Source organism: Pholcus phalangioides, unplaced genomic scaffold (assembly GCF_987345545.1).
Source record: "Pholcus phalangioides strain wild (caught in Gottingen) unplaced genomic scaffold, Ppha-v1.0 ptg000008l_1, whole genome shotgun sequence".
In the NCBI taxonomy this organism is placed as follows: Eukaryota; Metazoa; Arthropoda; class Arachnida; order Araneae; family Pholcidae; genus Pholcus; species Pholcus phalangioides.
Genome location: NW_028301601.1, coordinates 59,170,789 through 59,187,524, shown reverse-complemented (window position 1 = coordinate 59,187,524; position 16,736 = coordinate 59,170,789). Strand labels below are relative to the sequence as shown.

The 16,736-nt window shown below is 41.0% G+C and overlaps 1 protein-coding gene across 1 annotated transcript; it reads right to left on the bottom strand.

Annotated features, from left to right (window-relative positions):
* Positions 1 to 10,878: 10,878 nt before the first annotated feature.
* LOC149084662 (protein FAM43A-like) lies at positions 10,879 to 15,247 on the bottom strand. Its single transcript, XM_089235072.1, has 2 exons — positions 14,108 to 15,247; positions 10,879 to 12,130 (listed from the first exon to the last, which is right to left on the bottom strand). The coding sequence occupies exons 1-2, from the start codon at positions 14,606 to 14,608 to the stop codon at positions 11,672 to 11,674; spliced, it is 960 nt and encodes a 319-aa protein (XP_089091198.1). The 5' UTR covers positions 14,609 to 15,247; the 3' UTR covers positions 10,879 to 11,671.
* Between the last annotated feature and the right edge of the window lie 1,489 nt (positions 15,248 to 16,736).

Here is a 16,736-nt window from a genome sequence, read left to right as displayed (position 1 = left end):
CCCGATTCTTTTTCCTCAAAACGATTTCCTCACAACGATGATACTGGCACGTGCAGATAATCCCCCCCCCTGAATATTCTGAGGGAAAATGGACTACTTACTGACGTCACAATCAGACTGTAGAGGCCTTCTATCATTTTTGTCGCACCACGGTCATTTTCTGCTCATGAGGGCTGATTAGACCGGGATCTACAATTTATTGCCGATTCCGAACGGCAGGTTTGTTTTTCTACTCATCGAGAGGCTGGTGCTCTAACCCCTCGATGGGGGGGGGGGGACTCCCTGCGGTAGCAATGCTTTCTGTCGTCATGTCGTCGTTTCTGTTGTACCTCTGTGTCAGGAAAGTTTTCTGACAAGGACCAACCGGGTATCGAACTCGCGACACCTCTAAACATCCTTTGGTACTTCAGGCGAGTATCTTATCGACCTGGGCTACCGCGCCCGGGCCTTCTACCTCTAGGGGGTGCTGGTGGGCCCCACGCGTTAGAACGGCGCTGGCGCAGTATGATCGAAAGTAGTTTCAAAATCAGTGACTTAACATGGAATAACTGATTTTTTTTAAAAAGCATCAAGATCTAAGTTAAGAAATTCGAGGATTTGACAAATATATTCAGCATATTAAAACTTGTTTCAACTGGGCAACCTTAATTTTTTAATCTATTCATACACTTGTTTGCATCTAACAAATAGGTGCGTGAGAGAGAGAAAACGATTTTTTCATAGCGTCAATTTATTCACGAGAAATATTCGACTAAAAATCGATTAATCAGCCGATTAATCGATTAAAACATTTTGATTAACCAGTTAAAAATTTTAATCGATTCCCAGCTCGAATTAAAATGTATGGGAACCAATTGCGACGAAGCTAAACGTCGTATAAACGTGAAAGTCGAGTAACTGAGTGACGTATAAACGAGGTTCCACTGTATACAAATAGGTCTGAAGGTTGAAAAACTCTTTCCTCCTCATCGCTCCGCAAGTAATAAAAGGGTTGAAGAACACTGCTCTCTAGCAAACGACTTAAAATGGCGATGAATTTAAATGAGGCATTTTTCTACTTTATTTGGAGCTAATAGCTAAAAGAACAATGCAACTTGTGAAAACCAGGATATTGCTGCGACGAGTTTCTAAATTCGAGCAGAATCGTCGATTAACGGTTGAAATATCGTAAACACGTTGTTGCATACATTGATTGAAATCCTCTAAAACAGGAGAAGAAAAGACCCGAATTCCATCAATCAGAAGAAGAAACACATTCCTTTTCCTCCCAAAGTATCTAAAATTCGAAGAAAGTTCTGGAATGAAGTCATCGATATGAATCGAATCAATCATCGATTTATCGATAAACCGATCGTGAAATGAGTTACATTCACTCTTTTGTTACATGTGTATTTTTTTTCCTTCAGATTCACGTGGCGATTTTCACGTCGTTCCAACAACATAACACCACACACGCACACTGACTACTACTCCATATTGATAAACAAATATTTCTAGCGTTGGTGGCTGGCGTTTGCGGTTCAAAACTGACGTCAATGGTTTGTTTCATTGCAACGAGAGACTCGTGGCATCACCATCTTTTTTTTGATTTGGAGACGATCTTCTTCGTGTGGGTGTTTGTCTCGTGTCTGCTTCCTAAAGCCGTTTCTTCCGCTATTCCATTACGAAATCATCTCTGTTTGTTGCAAAATATCAACCACGCGGATTTCTTGACGCATAAACATTCGTTATTGAACTTATAACACTGTCAACGATGTTGATTTCAACGGTCGCGCTTCTGGAATCATTGACCCAAGATCTAAACACAATGACCCCACAGGTCGCAAGATACGTTCTTACATTACATTCGTTGCCTATCTTTTCTGCTGCTCAAGGAATCAAACAAATATTACCTGCTGAAAACCTCGTCCTTCCCTACCTACCTTGAAATTAATTATATTATTATTCACATGGTGCCGATACCGATGACCCCTCCTTTGTCTTGCCTTTCCTGCCTTGAAACTAATCGCAATATTGTTTAGATGATGCTGATACCGATGGCTTTTCGTTTGCATTGCCTTTCCTGCCTAGAAATCAATTAGAACATTGTTCAGTGGTGCCGATACCGATGGCCTTCCCTGCAAGAGAACTGTTGCAGCAACGCTTTTTAAAAAACGTCGAATAATTGAGGTTTTTGCGTCGAATGAACGAATTAGTGTAACATTAAAATTAGGGATGGCCATATTAATCGTTTAACCGATCGAGTCGGTTAATCGATTAACTGTTGATCGCAGATGAAAATTTTAGTCGAGTTAATCGACTCGATCAATCCGATTAAAATTTGCGTGAAAGGAATATAACACAAATGAAAGCTTGTGTGTCTTGTCTTTTCTGCCTTGAAATCAATTACAATATTGTTCAGCCGATGGTGCCGATACCGATTGCCCTTGCTTTGTCTTGCCTCTTCTGCCCAGAAATTATTAATCGCAATATTTATCCGGATATTGCCGATACTGACGACCCTTTCTGAATCTCATGGGCATTAAAGCTCGTTTTTGTATTTTCTGCCCAGCCATCAATCACAATGCCGTTCAGGTGGCACCGTTAGCAATTTCAGTGAAGGACTTATTTTGCCTTTTCCGCCCAGAAATCTCTCAATTAGGTATAATATTCTTCAGATGGTGCCGATGATCAAATTTCTGAAACTTTAGCAAAGGAAAACTTTCCTTGCCTTTTACTGCCAGAATTCAATCATTATATTGTTCAGATGGTGCTAGTACCGATGGCGCTTCTCGAATCTTTTAACCTATTCACTCTCTCCGGAGGTACACATATACACTGGAGAGCCAAAAAAACTGGTCCACCTGCCTAATATCGTGTAGGGCCCCCGCGAGCCCGCAGAAGTGCCGCAACACGACGTGGCATGGACTCGACTAATGTCTGAAGTAGTGCTGGAGGTAATTGACACCATGAATCCTGCAGGGCTGTCCATAAATCTGTAGGAGTAAGGGGGGGGGGGGTGGAGATCTCTTCTGAACAGCACGTTGCAAGTTATCCCAGATATGTTCAATAATGTTCATGTCTGGGGATTTAGGTGGCCAGCGGAAGTGTCTAAAGTCAGAAGAGTGTTCCTGGAGCCACTTTGTAGCAATTCTGGACGTGTGGGGTGTCGCATTGTCCTGCTGAAATTGTCCAAGTCCGTCGGAATGCACAATGGACATGAATGGGTGCAGGTGATCAGACAGGATGCTTACGTACTTGTCACCTGTCAGAGTAGTATCTAGACGTATCAGGGGGTCCCATATCACGCCAACTGAACACGCCCCATACCATCACAGAGTCTCCACCAGCTTGAACAGTCCCCTGTTGATACGTAGGGTCCATGGATTCATGAGGTTGTCTCCATACCCGTACACGTCCATCAGCTCGAAGACTCGTCAGAGCAGGCAACGTGTTTCCAGTCCTCAACAGCCCAATGTCGGTGTTGTCGGGCCCAGGCGAGGCTTAAAGCTTTGTGTCGTGCAGTCATCAAGAGTACACGAGTGGGCCTTCGGCTCCGAAACCCCATATCGATGATGTTTCGTTGAATGGTTCGCACGCTGACACTTGTTGATGGCCCAGCATTGAAATCTGCAGCAATTTGTGGAAGGGTTGCACGTCTGTCACGTTTAATGATTCTCGTCAGTCGTCGTTGGTCCCGTTCTTGCATGATCTTTTCCCGGCCGCAGAGATGTCGTAGATTCAATTTTTTACCGGATTCCCGATATTCACGGTACACTCGTGAAATGGTCGTACGTGAAAATCCAAATTTCATCGCTACCTCGGAGATGCTATGTCCCATCTCTCGTGCGCCGACTATAACACCACGTTCAAACTCACTTAAATCTCGATAACCTGCCATTGTAGCAGCAGTAACCGATCTAACAGCTATGCCAGACACTTGTTGTGTTATATAGGCGTTGCCGACAGCAGCGCCGTACTCTGATTGGTTCCATATCTCTTTATTTGCGTACGCATGCCATTACCAGTTTTTTTGGCTCTTCAGTTTATATGTACCTTTATCTTTAACGGTTTTAATGATTCTTTTTTGAAGTTAAGATCTGAGGTACACACGTATGTGTAGGCCTACCAAACTCAAATGGTCCAAGTAAAGATATCGACTCAAGTTAATTAACTAATTAATCAATTAATTAAAAAATTTCTTTCCAGAGGGCATTTTGACGTACAATAAATACAAATCGATCAATTTTTTTTAAAATTACCAGTATCGGCTCAGGTTTGGATGAGAAGTGGAAATTTGTCTTGCCTTTTCTGCTTAGAATGTTTTAGCCGCAATATTATTCAGATGATGCCGATACCAAAAGCCCTTCCTTAATCAGTGCCGTCTTAAGGCATGGACCCACCCGGGCACGGCCCTGGGGCCTCAAGCGAAGAAGGGGCCCTCACAAAATGAAATCTGGTTGAAATTTTCGAAAATTTACCAGGAAGGACCTCGCAAAAATCACTTGGCCCGGCGGCCCATGATGGTCTTGAGAGGGCCCTGCCGGGGGCCTCAAGAGAAAAGAGGGGGAGGCCTCTCAAAAATGGGATCTGGTTGAGATTTTCGAAAATTTGCCTGGTAGGGCCTCAGAAAAATCATTTGGGCCCGGGGGCCCCATGATGCTCTTAAGACGGCCCTGTCCTTGATGTTTTTGTAAGAGAAAGCTTCTTTTTTGCTTTTCCCGTCCATAAATCAATCTTCTTCAGATGCGGCCGATACCGATGGCCCTTTCGGAATCTTATAGAAATGGCAGTTAGTGTTGCCTTTTCTTGCAAGGAATCAATCGAGACATTACCTAAGCAGTGCCAATATCGGTGGGCCCCGTCTTCCTGAATAAAGTAAACATTTTATTCTTTTATTTTTCTGCTCAGGAATCAAATCAAAGCATTTTCCAAATAGCGCCAATGCCGATACGGCTCCTTCCTGAATCTCAGACGAGGGAAACCTGTGTATATGTTGCGGTAAATGTAATAAAGGCGGTTATCATCCATAATAACCGGTTATTATGCATACTTGCCAATCGTCTTGGTAAGTTTGATAAATACAGACGGGTCCCGTTTTAACGAATACCGTTATAGCGAAAATTTCGTTTCAACGAACACTTTTCTAATCCTCCAAATAAGTTTATATAGGAACAATGCTAGGTAACCTGGGATTCCTTTATAACGAAATTTCGTTTTGACGAAGTGATTCCTCCAATCTCTTGGCGTTCGTTATAAAGGGATTCGACTATAGTTAAAATTTATCTCCTCATGCATAATACCCTAGTGTAATTGGTGAATTTGATAAATATGAAAAAAAAAATGAATTGGGTGATTATGATTACCCCGATATAATGATAGCAAATTTTGCGATCGCGACCCGATATAATATTTCAATACATGTGTGAATTATCATGTATAGTATATCATATACGTAGTGCGGTTCATCATGTTTACCAATGCCGCGACGCTTGGGTAATTATGCATAATCGCCGGTAAAAGTGATAATTCTTTAGTGCTTATTAAATTTACCAACGACGCTTGGGTACTATGCATAATCGACGGTAAAAATGATGAATTTAGGGAAATTTACCAAACTTATGTTTGGTAATGCTTGTTATTATGCTCGTTAAGTATGCATAATAACCGCATTTACCGTAACATATACGTACAACGACGGTTTTTCATTGCTCCGAAATGATCACAATTTCAGTGCATGAACTAGAAAATGCATTTACGGCTCAAAATTTTTAGATTACGCCAGAAACACTAAATATTAGTTGATGATAATGTATTTTCCGTACGCGTAAAAGGGTGTTTCCGTATCGCCGTGAAATATATTTTCCAAAAAGAAATGCCGCTTCCTGATTGATGGTTTTCCGAGGAAATGAGGATTATCTCAGGAGATAACATCTCTCTCTCTCTCTTTTATCGGCGGAAGATCCATTTCCAAGAATTCTTGACGAGATCCGTCGGATTATGTAGTGTACGCCATGTGTTGCAACTGGGATTTTCTCTTCTTCAGAGAGCATCATGAATCTGTGTCATGAGAATTCCATTCACCAGAGTCGAGTGACGTGTAAAGCTTTACTAATGATTATGGAAACCCATTTTTTTTTTTAAAATATCTACGCGGGGGATTATTTATTAGTAATTTAAATTCTGGGGTGGCTGCTTCGAAAAAAAACCCTTCATTGAATTCATTTTTGGTGATTCCTAAACGGTGTGTTGCCAAATTGGCCCTCGGTGGTAGGCTACATGTAACAATACCTTCTAAAGCGGAAGAACCTTCTTGCTCTAGAAGGTGTTGCATGTAATGCGTAGGGGATGAAATTATATTGAAAGTTGGCGACACTTCTGGGTACCGCTGAAATGCCCCGAAATCAGACAAAGTTTGGGAAGGGGGTCGGGGGGGGGGGGTGATATTTTTCTGAAAATATTTTTCATTAATTCCCAAAATTGTTTCATTAATTATGAAAATATTTTTCATTAATGCTGAAATTTTTCATTAATCTCAAAATTGGTTCATTAATTTTCAAAACTGTTTCATTAATTATGAAAATATTTTTCATTAATTCTGAAAATATTTTTCATTAATTCTGAATTTTTTCATTAATTCAGCATTTTTTCATTAATTCTGAATTTTTTCATTAATTATGAAAATATTTTTCATTAATTCTGAATTTTTTCATTAATTATGAAAATATTTTAAATTATTCTGAATTTTTTCATTAATTCTCAAATTTTTTTCATTAATTCTCAAAATTGTTTCATTAATTCTCAAAATTGTTTCATTAATTATGAAAATATTTCTTTCAATTATTCTTTAAAAATATCTCCCAATAATTCTGAATTTATTTCTTTCAATAATTATGAAATCATATTTTTTAATAATTCCGAAATTATTTCGTTCAATATAATTCCGAAATTTCATCAATTCTGGAAATACTTCTCATTAATTCTGGTAATTCTTTCAATTATTCCAAATATATTTATTTCAATAATCACGAAATTATTTCTCTCATTAATTCTGAAATGCTGCTGCTACCTTAAAGTAATATCGAAATTACTAAATTACTTCTTTCACTAATTCTAAAACACATTTTTCATTGAGGTCTTTTTTTTCCAGCGTTCTGTCGGCGGGCCACTGCAAAAAGCTTCGAGGGCCATATGCGGCCCACGTGCCCTGCGTTGTGAGAAGAGGGAGCCCCCACTTTGCATGGTAGTTCAAAGGCACGCACGTATATTCCCCACGTCATAATAAAAACGAAACGCATAAACCTCCTTCGAGAGTGTCCACATGAAGGAGTCAGACGTGATTATGCATACATAATAACAATAATACACGAAAGGACCGTCTAAACTCTAAAGAGGGAGGGAGACGCGATGGCGGCAGCTGAGGAAACATTGCAATGCTGCTCATGAAAAATATATATATTCAGATTTAATCTCTCTTTTATTCAAGAAAAGCAATCGCGCTGCTGCTGCTGTGACGTCAAGGAGCCGTAAAATGTGGCAGATGGCACCCGGCTTCCTCCATTTTGTGTCACCTGTTTGAAGACAGACATGGGAGTTCAATGGCGGTGGCGTAAAGGTTGAAGGTCTTCCGAACGCGCGTAATCGTATTCACCAACCTCCAATCGATGGTATATCAGAGTGGGAATTGTGGTATTTGGATTGGCAGAATGGCATGGCCTTCCACCCACGCAAGGAACAGGCTCGGTGCCGTCGTGTAACGAGTGGGCCTACCCGGGCACGGCCCGGGGGAGGGGGGTGTCTCACAAAAATAAGATCTGGTTGGAATTTTCGAGAGTAGGCACGCGTAAATTTGCCTGGCGGGGGCCTCAGAAAAATCACTTGGCCCCGAGGGCCCGTGATGCTCGTCAGACGGCCCTGGACAGGCTTACGGGCTCTCGCAACCGCTGGTCCGTGAGAACTTTCTACCGGTCACCCCCAAAAAATTTCCCACAATCTAATGTAGCAGCTACATATAGTCGAATCCCATTATAACGAACGCCAAGAGACCGGAGAAATCACTTCGTTAAAACGAAATTTCGTTATAAAGGAATTCCAGGTTACCTAGCATTGTTCCTATGTAAACTTATTTGGGAGATTAGAAAAGTGTTCGTTAAAACGAGATTTTCGCTATAACGGTACTCGACTGTAATTGCAGATTTAAAAATTACAATACTCTAGTCTCTAAACGTATTACTAGTGAATACAATCTTTTTTTTTTTTTGTGGTCTGAAGTTGGTTTTCTGTGGTTCCCAACTTCGAATCGCGAATGCGAGCCGATCTCCCCGTTAAAAAAGTCTCACCACAGAGAGCGCAACAGGCCCCTTCAACGATACGATAATTCATGTTTAAACTTCACTCATAGATAGAAAAACTGATGGCAGAGATGTGTGGCGGGCACTACCAACGCCATCTATAGCTCCTGTAGTTATAGGAGGTGTTGGCACTAAACAGAAGCAACCTTCATGTCAGGTTCACTGCGCGCAAACGCACATTCCAACATGTACCAATTCGTTAGAACTGATCACTGCAGGTTTTGATATCGCTACTTTTTGTGTGGTACACCAAAGTGTATTGCGATAAACTTCTTTACGGGGGGCAGTTAGTGTATATGTTACTGCCAAAGCCCGAAGTTGGGCAGTTTGCGAACTGGCTGGCCCAGTTGACCTGGTCAATGTCCGAAGTTCGGGCTTTGTGTGTTTTTTTGTGGCTGGCTTCTATATATATCCCTATGATCCGGCGCATTTTTTTATGTGATAATTATGGCCATTCGTAAATTCTGAATTTTCATATCAATTCTGGAATTTTTTCTTCCGTTTAGTCTGGAATATATAGGGTGATTATAAAAAAACTATCCCGACATATTGGCCCCTAACTATCATGCCATTCACAGAAACTGAATGAAATTTTGGCATAAGGTATTTTGATGTATACGCTCAAGAATGATATGGAAAACAACAGTGTCACTCTTACAGTTACGGTTACAGTGAGAAAATTTCGAAAATATCAAATGGCAACACCAAGTTTTTTGTATTGGAATGTGATCTCCATTGTGAAAAACCCTAAATAGCGTTCGAACGGCAACTGTAGCATGAAAATCACCGGCGGTAGATAGGCTAAAAGTGAGGACAACCAATAAGGACAGAGAAGCAGCATAAAGTAAAGCATTTTATTGTGTTTCACAAATTTTCCAAATGACCTTGTGGAGGACTAATTAGGCTGGGATCTCAGACGAATGAAACGAACATTAATGCTCTGGTGCACGGCAAAGTCCTTTTTACTTTTTCCTTGCCTAGCTCCGGGGATTTTCGTGCTACAGGTGCCATTCCAACATTTTTCAGTATGGAGATCGCATTCCAATACAAAAAACTTGGTGTTGCCATTTGATATTTTCGAAATTTTCTCACTGTAACCGTAACTGTTAAGAGTGACACTGTTGTTTTCCATATCATTCTTGAGCGCATACCTCAAAATACATTATGCCAAAATTTCATTCAGTTTCTGGGAATGGTATGATAGTCAGGGGCCCGCCCATATGTCGGGATAGTTTTTTTATAATCACCCCGTATTTTCGCTCCAGATTGAAGGTTCAGAATTTACAAAATTTTGTTTTCTTCTGTTATATATATATTTAAAAAAATTCTGATTTTTCGTTAATTCTGGAATTTTTTCCTCAATAAATTCTGAAATTATTTTCCCTCCAGAATTGAAGATAAAGAATTCACAGAATTTTTTTCTTCCGTTAATTCTGGAATATTTTCCCTCCAAGAAGATTCTGAATTTTTTTCTTCCATAAAAATTTTGAATCTCCATTATATACAAAAAATCCTAGAATATTTTTTTGTTCCATATATTCTAGAATTTTTTCCTCCAAAATTGAAGATTCAGAATCGGCAGAATTTTTTCTTCTGTTATATAATTCTGAATTTTCATCTCAATTCTGGAATTTTTTTCTGCAAAAATCCTGAATTTTCACATTTTTTCCATCCACAATTTTTTCCTCCAGAACTGAAGATTCTGAATTTTCCTACAATCATGTTTTTTTCCCGTTGATTCTGAATTTCCATTAATCCTAGAGAGAATTTTTGTTCGGTAAATTTTAGATTTTTCCCCTCCAGAATACAAGATTCAGAATCAACAGAATTTTTTTCTTCAGTTCTGAATTTTCATTAATTCTGAAATTTTTTTTTCTGAATTTCTATCAATTCTGGAGAATTTTTCCCTTCCGTAAACTCGGGCATATATTTCCCCTTCAGAATTTTTTTCCTTCCGCTAATTCTGAATTTTAATCGATTTAGCTCAGCGTCTTTAGATTATTAAATTAGTGTTTTCTGTGGGACGTTTATCAACTAGAAAATATTTACATATACCATTTTACATTCTTAGTCCGGAAAATTGAAACCAGATCACATTATCTTGATGCTTCCAGGTCTTGCCTACACGGTTGTAGCCATGTGTTTAAATTAGTACTGGCCGTAAAATGTTACACATCCAGTGAAATCTCTAGACACGAGCTCAACAGGAAGATCATGTAAAGGCACATTTAGAAATTTAATATACCCTATGGCGATTCCTCAAGACCAGTCAAAAGCCCGAGTGGCATGGTGGTAAGATGCTCGTCTACCATCGTGAAGGTTGTTGTCAGGGTCCCGGGTTCGAACCTAAGAGAGGATATAAATAAGATATTTTCCCAAACGAACTCGAGGTGACCACCGATAGACAGCACCTTCACTTCCAACCCATCTCACTAATGGCAGTAAATTGCAATATAGCGATATGGCCAGAGTTGGTGTTTGGTGAAGTAGTCAAAAGCGTTGTGTCAGTATGAACAAGTACAGCATAGAAAGACGACAAAAATCAATATAAACCTAACGGTTTTTTTTTTTATTTACACAATTTTCTTATTATAAATAATTATTTACAGATCATGTTTTCGATGGGCACATGCAAGAGTATAATCGAGGCAATTATTGTCGGTAATTATAAATACAATTAATTCTTCCTACATAAGTACATTCTTTGCTCTGGGTTCAATGTATAGCGGAACAAAAATCTGAAATTTACCCGTAGTGGTGTATGTAGTAGAGCTAAAAATCAGGCAACATCGTTTTCAATTAGGATGACTAGCCGAGAACAGTCTGAATAAATTAAGCATTTTTTCATCAACGACATGCATTGAAATAACACAAAACATAAACAAGAAAATGTTGAATATCTTAAAAAAAAAACTATTAAAAAAATGCAAATTTGCGTTGAAAATTGATCATGCAATTGATAATAACAAAAACCACAAGATGTGATAGTGATTGGTCGAACGGTTCTATTATCTATGTTCAAGAGAGTATGTGATTGGTCAAGTGATATCAGTTTGTTTTCGAGATTATTTACATGATAATTATGGCGATCACAATTGCCACCGTTATTGACTGAGACAGCAGTAGTGAGTGTTCCGATAGAACCATGGAGAGAGTCATTGGAAGAGCATGAGCCCTTGCTTCCCGTTGAAATGAGCAAGGACTGATGAAGAGCTTTCACAGATTCAGTCTTATAAGTACACAGTGGCAAGTTTTTGTCCGAGTTGAGGGAACATGGGATTATGCAATCAGTCAATAGTCATGGTGGATTGAGATTATGTACACGGGTAAATCACCACTGGCTATGACAGCAGTAGAGCATGTTCCGATAGATCCACAGAGTCATCGGATTGAGAGTCACTGGAAGAGCAAGAATCGTCGCTCCCCGTTGAAGACAGTGATGATTCGCCGAGAGAGTTCAGGGATCCCATCATGTTGTAGGTGAGCGGAGGGGAGTTCTCGTCCAGCGAACAACCGGACATGTCAGAGTCGAGGGAACTAGAATACTCGAAGTACATGTAAGAGTCAGACAATGAAGAAGGCGAACCACGCAGTTGTCGGAGCATGTTGAAGTATTTAGCTTCCTCCTCTTCTTCCTCGAGGTTCTCCTCGATGTCAGTCAGCTTCGGGGCTATCTTGGAAGCCTCGACAGGCGGCTTGAAGTTGATGGTGCCCCTATACAGCAGCAGCTTCCTTCTCGGCATGCTGGGACAGTCGTAGCAAGCATTGGCCAGTGACAGCCTGGCTTTTTGGCGGTTCAGCTGTGGAGACACAAAAAAGCCATACGTTAGTAACATGTAGCTGATGCACAGTGCATGTGTCAAAAAATAGATTTTAATAACTCCGCTGAATCTAGCTAGCCAATTAATAGTGCAGTCACAGAGCCACCTAAAAGCGCAAGATCAGGGAGGAGAGGTGGCAGCTTGGTATCATGATGTTCAGAGATAATAATGTAAATTGGTGAGGCAGGGCCTCAAAATTATGGCCCTTGTCAGGACCTGTTTCTCACAAGTTCAAGCCTTAGGCAAAATTTGGGCTACTTGTACAATTTTCTTTGAGAGAGAGGCGAGCTGGACCAGTGTCTACAATATACAAAAAGCATCGTCGGGGCACACCTGTGCGAGAAACAGGCCCTAACACCCCCCCCCCAAACCTGCAGTAACACCTCTAAGCTGGGACGCTTGACCGTAAAGAATTTCTAGCATGAAAAAAAACAAAAAATGCAGAGAATTTTCCCCAGGCCCTGTCAGTCCCATCCTTGTGGACTGCAGTTCACCTTTAGCCAAGGGACACATAGCCAAAAAGATCAATATCTGGAGCCAACCCAGATGATCTGCAGTCTTGATTTGTGGAACCCCTGTGACATATCCCCCACATCCTAGACCCCGGCCGATAAGCTGAGATCTTTGGCAGGCCCTAAGGCCAGGAATTCATATGGCTCCCTTTATATTGTACAAAAACAATACGATTTATCAATCGGTAAATCATATATAATCACATTGGAGCCCCACCCTTGCACCAGGGCCCCCACTTTGTCATGGCCCCAGGGCCATCTCAAGAGCATCCTCTTAGCCCCTGGGCAAAGGTTATTCTAGACCCGGCTAGAAATGTGTGCCTGTCAATTCGCATGCAATGCATGATATCATTGTAAACTACAATCGTAATTCCATGTTATCAGGGGAACACCCCAGTGCCGTAGCGTGCCTTGGAACCCTGGGATAGACTTTTTCTTGGGGGGAGCCCTTAAAATGTTATCCATGCAAAAAAAAAAGAGTAAAAGAGTAAAATGTTTTAGTACGACCCCCCCCCATTCGGCCCGGGGGGGGGGGGGCAATGCTGCATTGAAACAGCCCTTTTCGGTATGATACCCATCTCACAAAGGTTATGATTAGGGCAAATCTCAAATTTTTAAGCGGGGAGAGCAATTAATATACAAAATTTTTCAAAAATTTCGGAGCTGGTGTTTCGTGTGGCTCCTGCCCATTGAGACGCCCTGGGGACAGAGCCCAATTATTACATTGGGGGAGGAGGCTCTCTATAAAACAGGGATTGGGAGCTCCGACCCATGCGACTGGATTCCACCTTTGACTAGTCTGTCAATTTTTCAATCGGGGGAAGCGCCTTAAAATGTTTGGGGGGCAAATTCCCTAACTGCCCCCCAACTGGGCAGCTGACGGATGCGCACTTCGACTCGAGACATGTCGAGGGAGCATGACGGGACCAACCTGAATATTTTTTTTTACACTGGAGGTCAAAGATCCCATTCATAAGCGGAATCCAATCCTCCCCAATTTTAAGGGCCCAAATTTGAACCAATTTACTCAGATTCATAGCCCCGGATTTTACCCAATTGCGGCAGAATCGGGGCCATAATTTGACTCAATTTTTACGAAATCAAGGTCTGAATGAAAACAGGGTGTTTCTGGCATGGCCCCAAAATTACATGCCTTTTGAATATTTATTTTATAGGCACAGGCTCCCTTCTCCCCCTCATGCGCTTCTTCCTCAAAAAGTAGGTTATATAGGGGGGGCCTTCAAAAATTCATATTTGCCCGGGGCACAAAATTATTAGAAACAGAATAAGGCATCAGAGGAACCCGGTTCAAATGTCAGGAATATCGGCAAATGAGTGTTAAAATTTAGGGCCCTGCTTTGCCCCGTGCGGAATCGGGCCCCCACATCACGTACGGTTTTTAATAATTAGGAAAAAAAAAAAAGAGAAGTGGAGGCCAACTTACCTTCTCTCTCCTGAACTCCTGCAGGGCGAAGGCCAGCCTGTCCGTCAGCTGGGCCACGATCTCCTTGGCCTGCTCGGGCTTCGAGCACAGGGCCGCGTGGCACCTCACGAACTGCTTCATCTTGGACGTGTCGTGCCTGTACACCCAGCAGATGACGCCCGGGTACTCCTTGGGCGCCGAACAGTACGTTATCCGGTAGGCCCAGTACTCGACCAGCCCGCGCTTCTTGGTGGCGGCCTTGAGGCCCGAGTTGGAGATGGTCAGTTCCATCGGCAGGTGGGTCTCTGGCTTCGTCGGGTTCGCCAGGTGGGTCTTCCACAGGGTCTGGAGGGGCTTCTCCTCGCAGCCCTCGCCCTTGGCCCACGGGGTTATGACGTTCCCGAGGTAGGTGACCTTAAACTTCGGGTCGTAGTCGGTGATGCTGATGGACTTCTTCTTCCAGAACAGGAGGTTGGGGCTGTTGGGGATCGTCACGGGCATCTTCAGGGTCCTCAGAGTCATCGGGATGTCGATGGACGAGCAGCACTTGAGTAGGACGTCGAACTTGTTGTTGTTGTTCTTAGGTTCACATTTCAGGGACCCCTCCGGTGGTGGGTTCTTGATCTTCACGTAACGGTTCGTCTTGGACAATAACGGTGCTCCTCCGTGAGACGTAATGATGACTTCCTTTTTTTTTTTTTCAACGAACACCGCACCGCGCACGTCAAAGCAAGCAGCAGAAGCACCGGATGCGAAGATTTCCGGTGCTCGTTTTTTTTTTCTTCTTAGGAAAAGAACGTTCTGGAAAATCAAAGAGATGATATATATCTGCAATGACCGAGCACTCCTTGGATATGTACTAACAACAATGTACGTTTGTAAACAATTGCTATATAGACACAACAATTACTCCTGTTATTATAGTACGAGAGGCGCGTACAAACACGACAGGCATTCAACAAGATCCAGAGGCGAAATGACGGGAGGGAGACGATTGTTTAACATTACAAACCGTCTCCCCCTCACCCCCCCACTCACTCTCCAGCGATTCACGAATGTCGTGACGTCACTGCCCGCGTAATGCTCTGATTGGCTGTTCGGTAGAGGAAAGAGAGGCTCGGCGCCAGAGACCTTCGCTGCCGTGTCCTGGCGTCTTGTCGTCTTTTGGCGACGATCGTTTGGCGCGTTCTCCGAATAAATTGACAGCTACTGTTCTGTGAAGGAGATAAAAGGGATTATATTTGATGTTGCGTGAAAGCATTGTTAGTATGATTTATATTGTTGTTGTGTGTGTGGATATTGTTGATGGGAATCGTTTGTTGACTTGAATTAGGAGTTGTTTTGTCTTGGGCGTTTTTTTGAGAACTATTTTTATCTTGAGCATTGTTTGGATACAATTGTTGTATGAGCATTGTTTGGATACAATTGTTGTATTGAGCATTGTTTGGATACAATTGTTGTCTTGACCATTGTTTGGATACAATTGTTGTTCTGACCATTGTTTGGATACAATTGTTGTCTTGAGCATTTTCTAGATAATCAGTATTTTTTGTAACCATTGTTCTCCTGTGCTTTATTTAGATCACATATTTTTAGAGAACCATTGTTGTCCTGAGTATTGTTTAAAAAAATCCCGTGTTTTTTTAAAACCATTGTTAGTCCAAAAGTTATTCAGAATTCATATCACTTGTTTTTGCACAATCATTGTTGTCTTGAGTATTATTTTAAAAAAATCCCGCGTTTTTACTGCCATTGTTTAGATCACTCATTTTTGAAGAACCATTGTTGTATTCGGCATTGTTTAAAATTCCGTGTGTTTTATCCCAAGCTTTCTTTAGATAATTTATTTTTCAAGAATCATTGTTCTGAGCATTGTTTAGAAAAGTCTTGTACTCCATACGACCATTGTTAATCCTAAGCTTTGTTTAGATCACACTTATTTTTGAAGAAACATTGTTGCTTTCAGCATTATTTAGAAAAATCACTCACTTTTTAATGACATAATTCCTCCATTTTTCAGAGAGTCATTGTCGTCGTGATTTCGAGATTCATTGTTCTCATTGAGTACTACTATCATTGTTCGTAATGGTTGTAGTTCGGAAAAAATTTATATAGCCATTGTTGTCCGGCATGGTACAAAAAAAAATTGTTATTTTGAGCATTAATTAGATGAATGCCGTTGAGAATATCTTTAAAGAACCATTGTTGTCTTCAGAAATTATTTTACAACCATTATTATCTCGAGAGTGTTTAAGGCAATGATTGTTGTTGTCTTGAACATGGTCGTTCCGTGAATTTTCTTTAGGAAACGATTGTTGTTCTATAGGGTGAGGTTTTTAGAAAACTGGTTTAATCAGGAACGTTATTCGGCGATTCATTATTGTTTTCAGCATTGTTTAAATTGTTTAATGAAGAATTTTCTCCCGAAGAATTGTTATTGTGTCGGCAATTTTGTGTTGAACATCGTTTAAAGAATTAGTACTGTGCAAAGCATTTTTAAGGGACCGTTGCTGTCCTAGATATTGACTTGGGAACTATTGTTTTCTCTTGCATTAGTTACCGAAATGTTGTTCTGAAATTGTTTAAGAAGTCATTGTTGTCCTGAACATTGATACGGAACTACTATTTTCTCGGGCATTAATTACCGAAT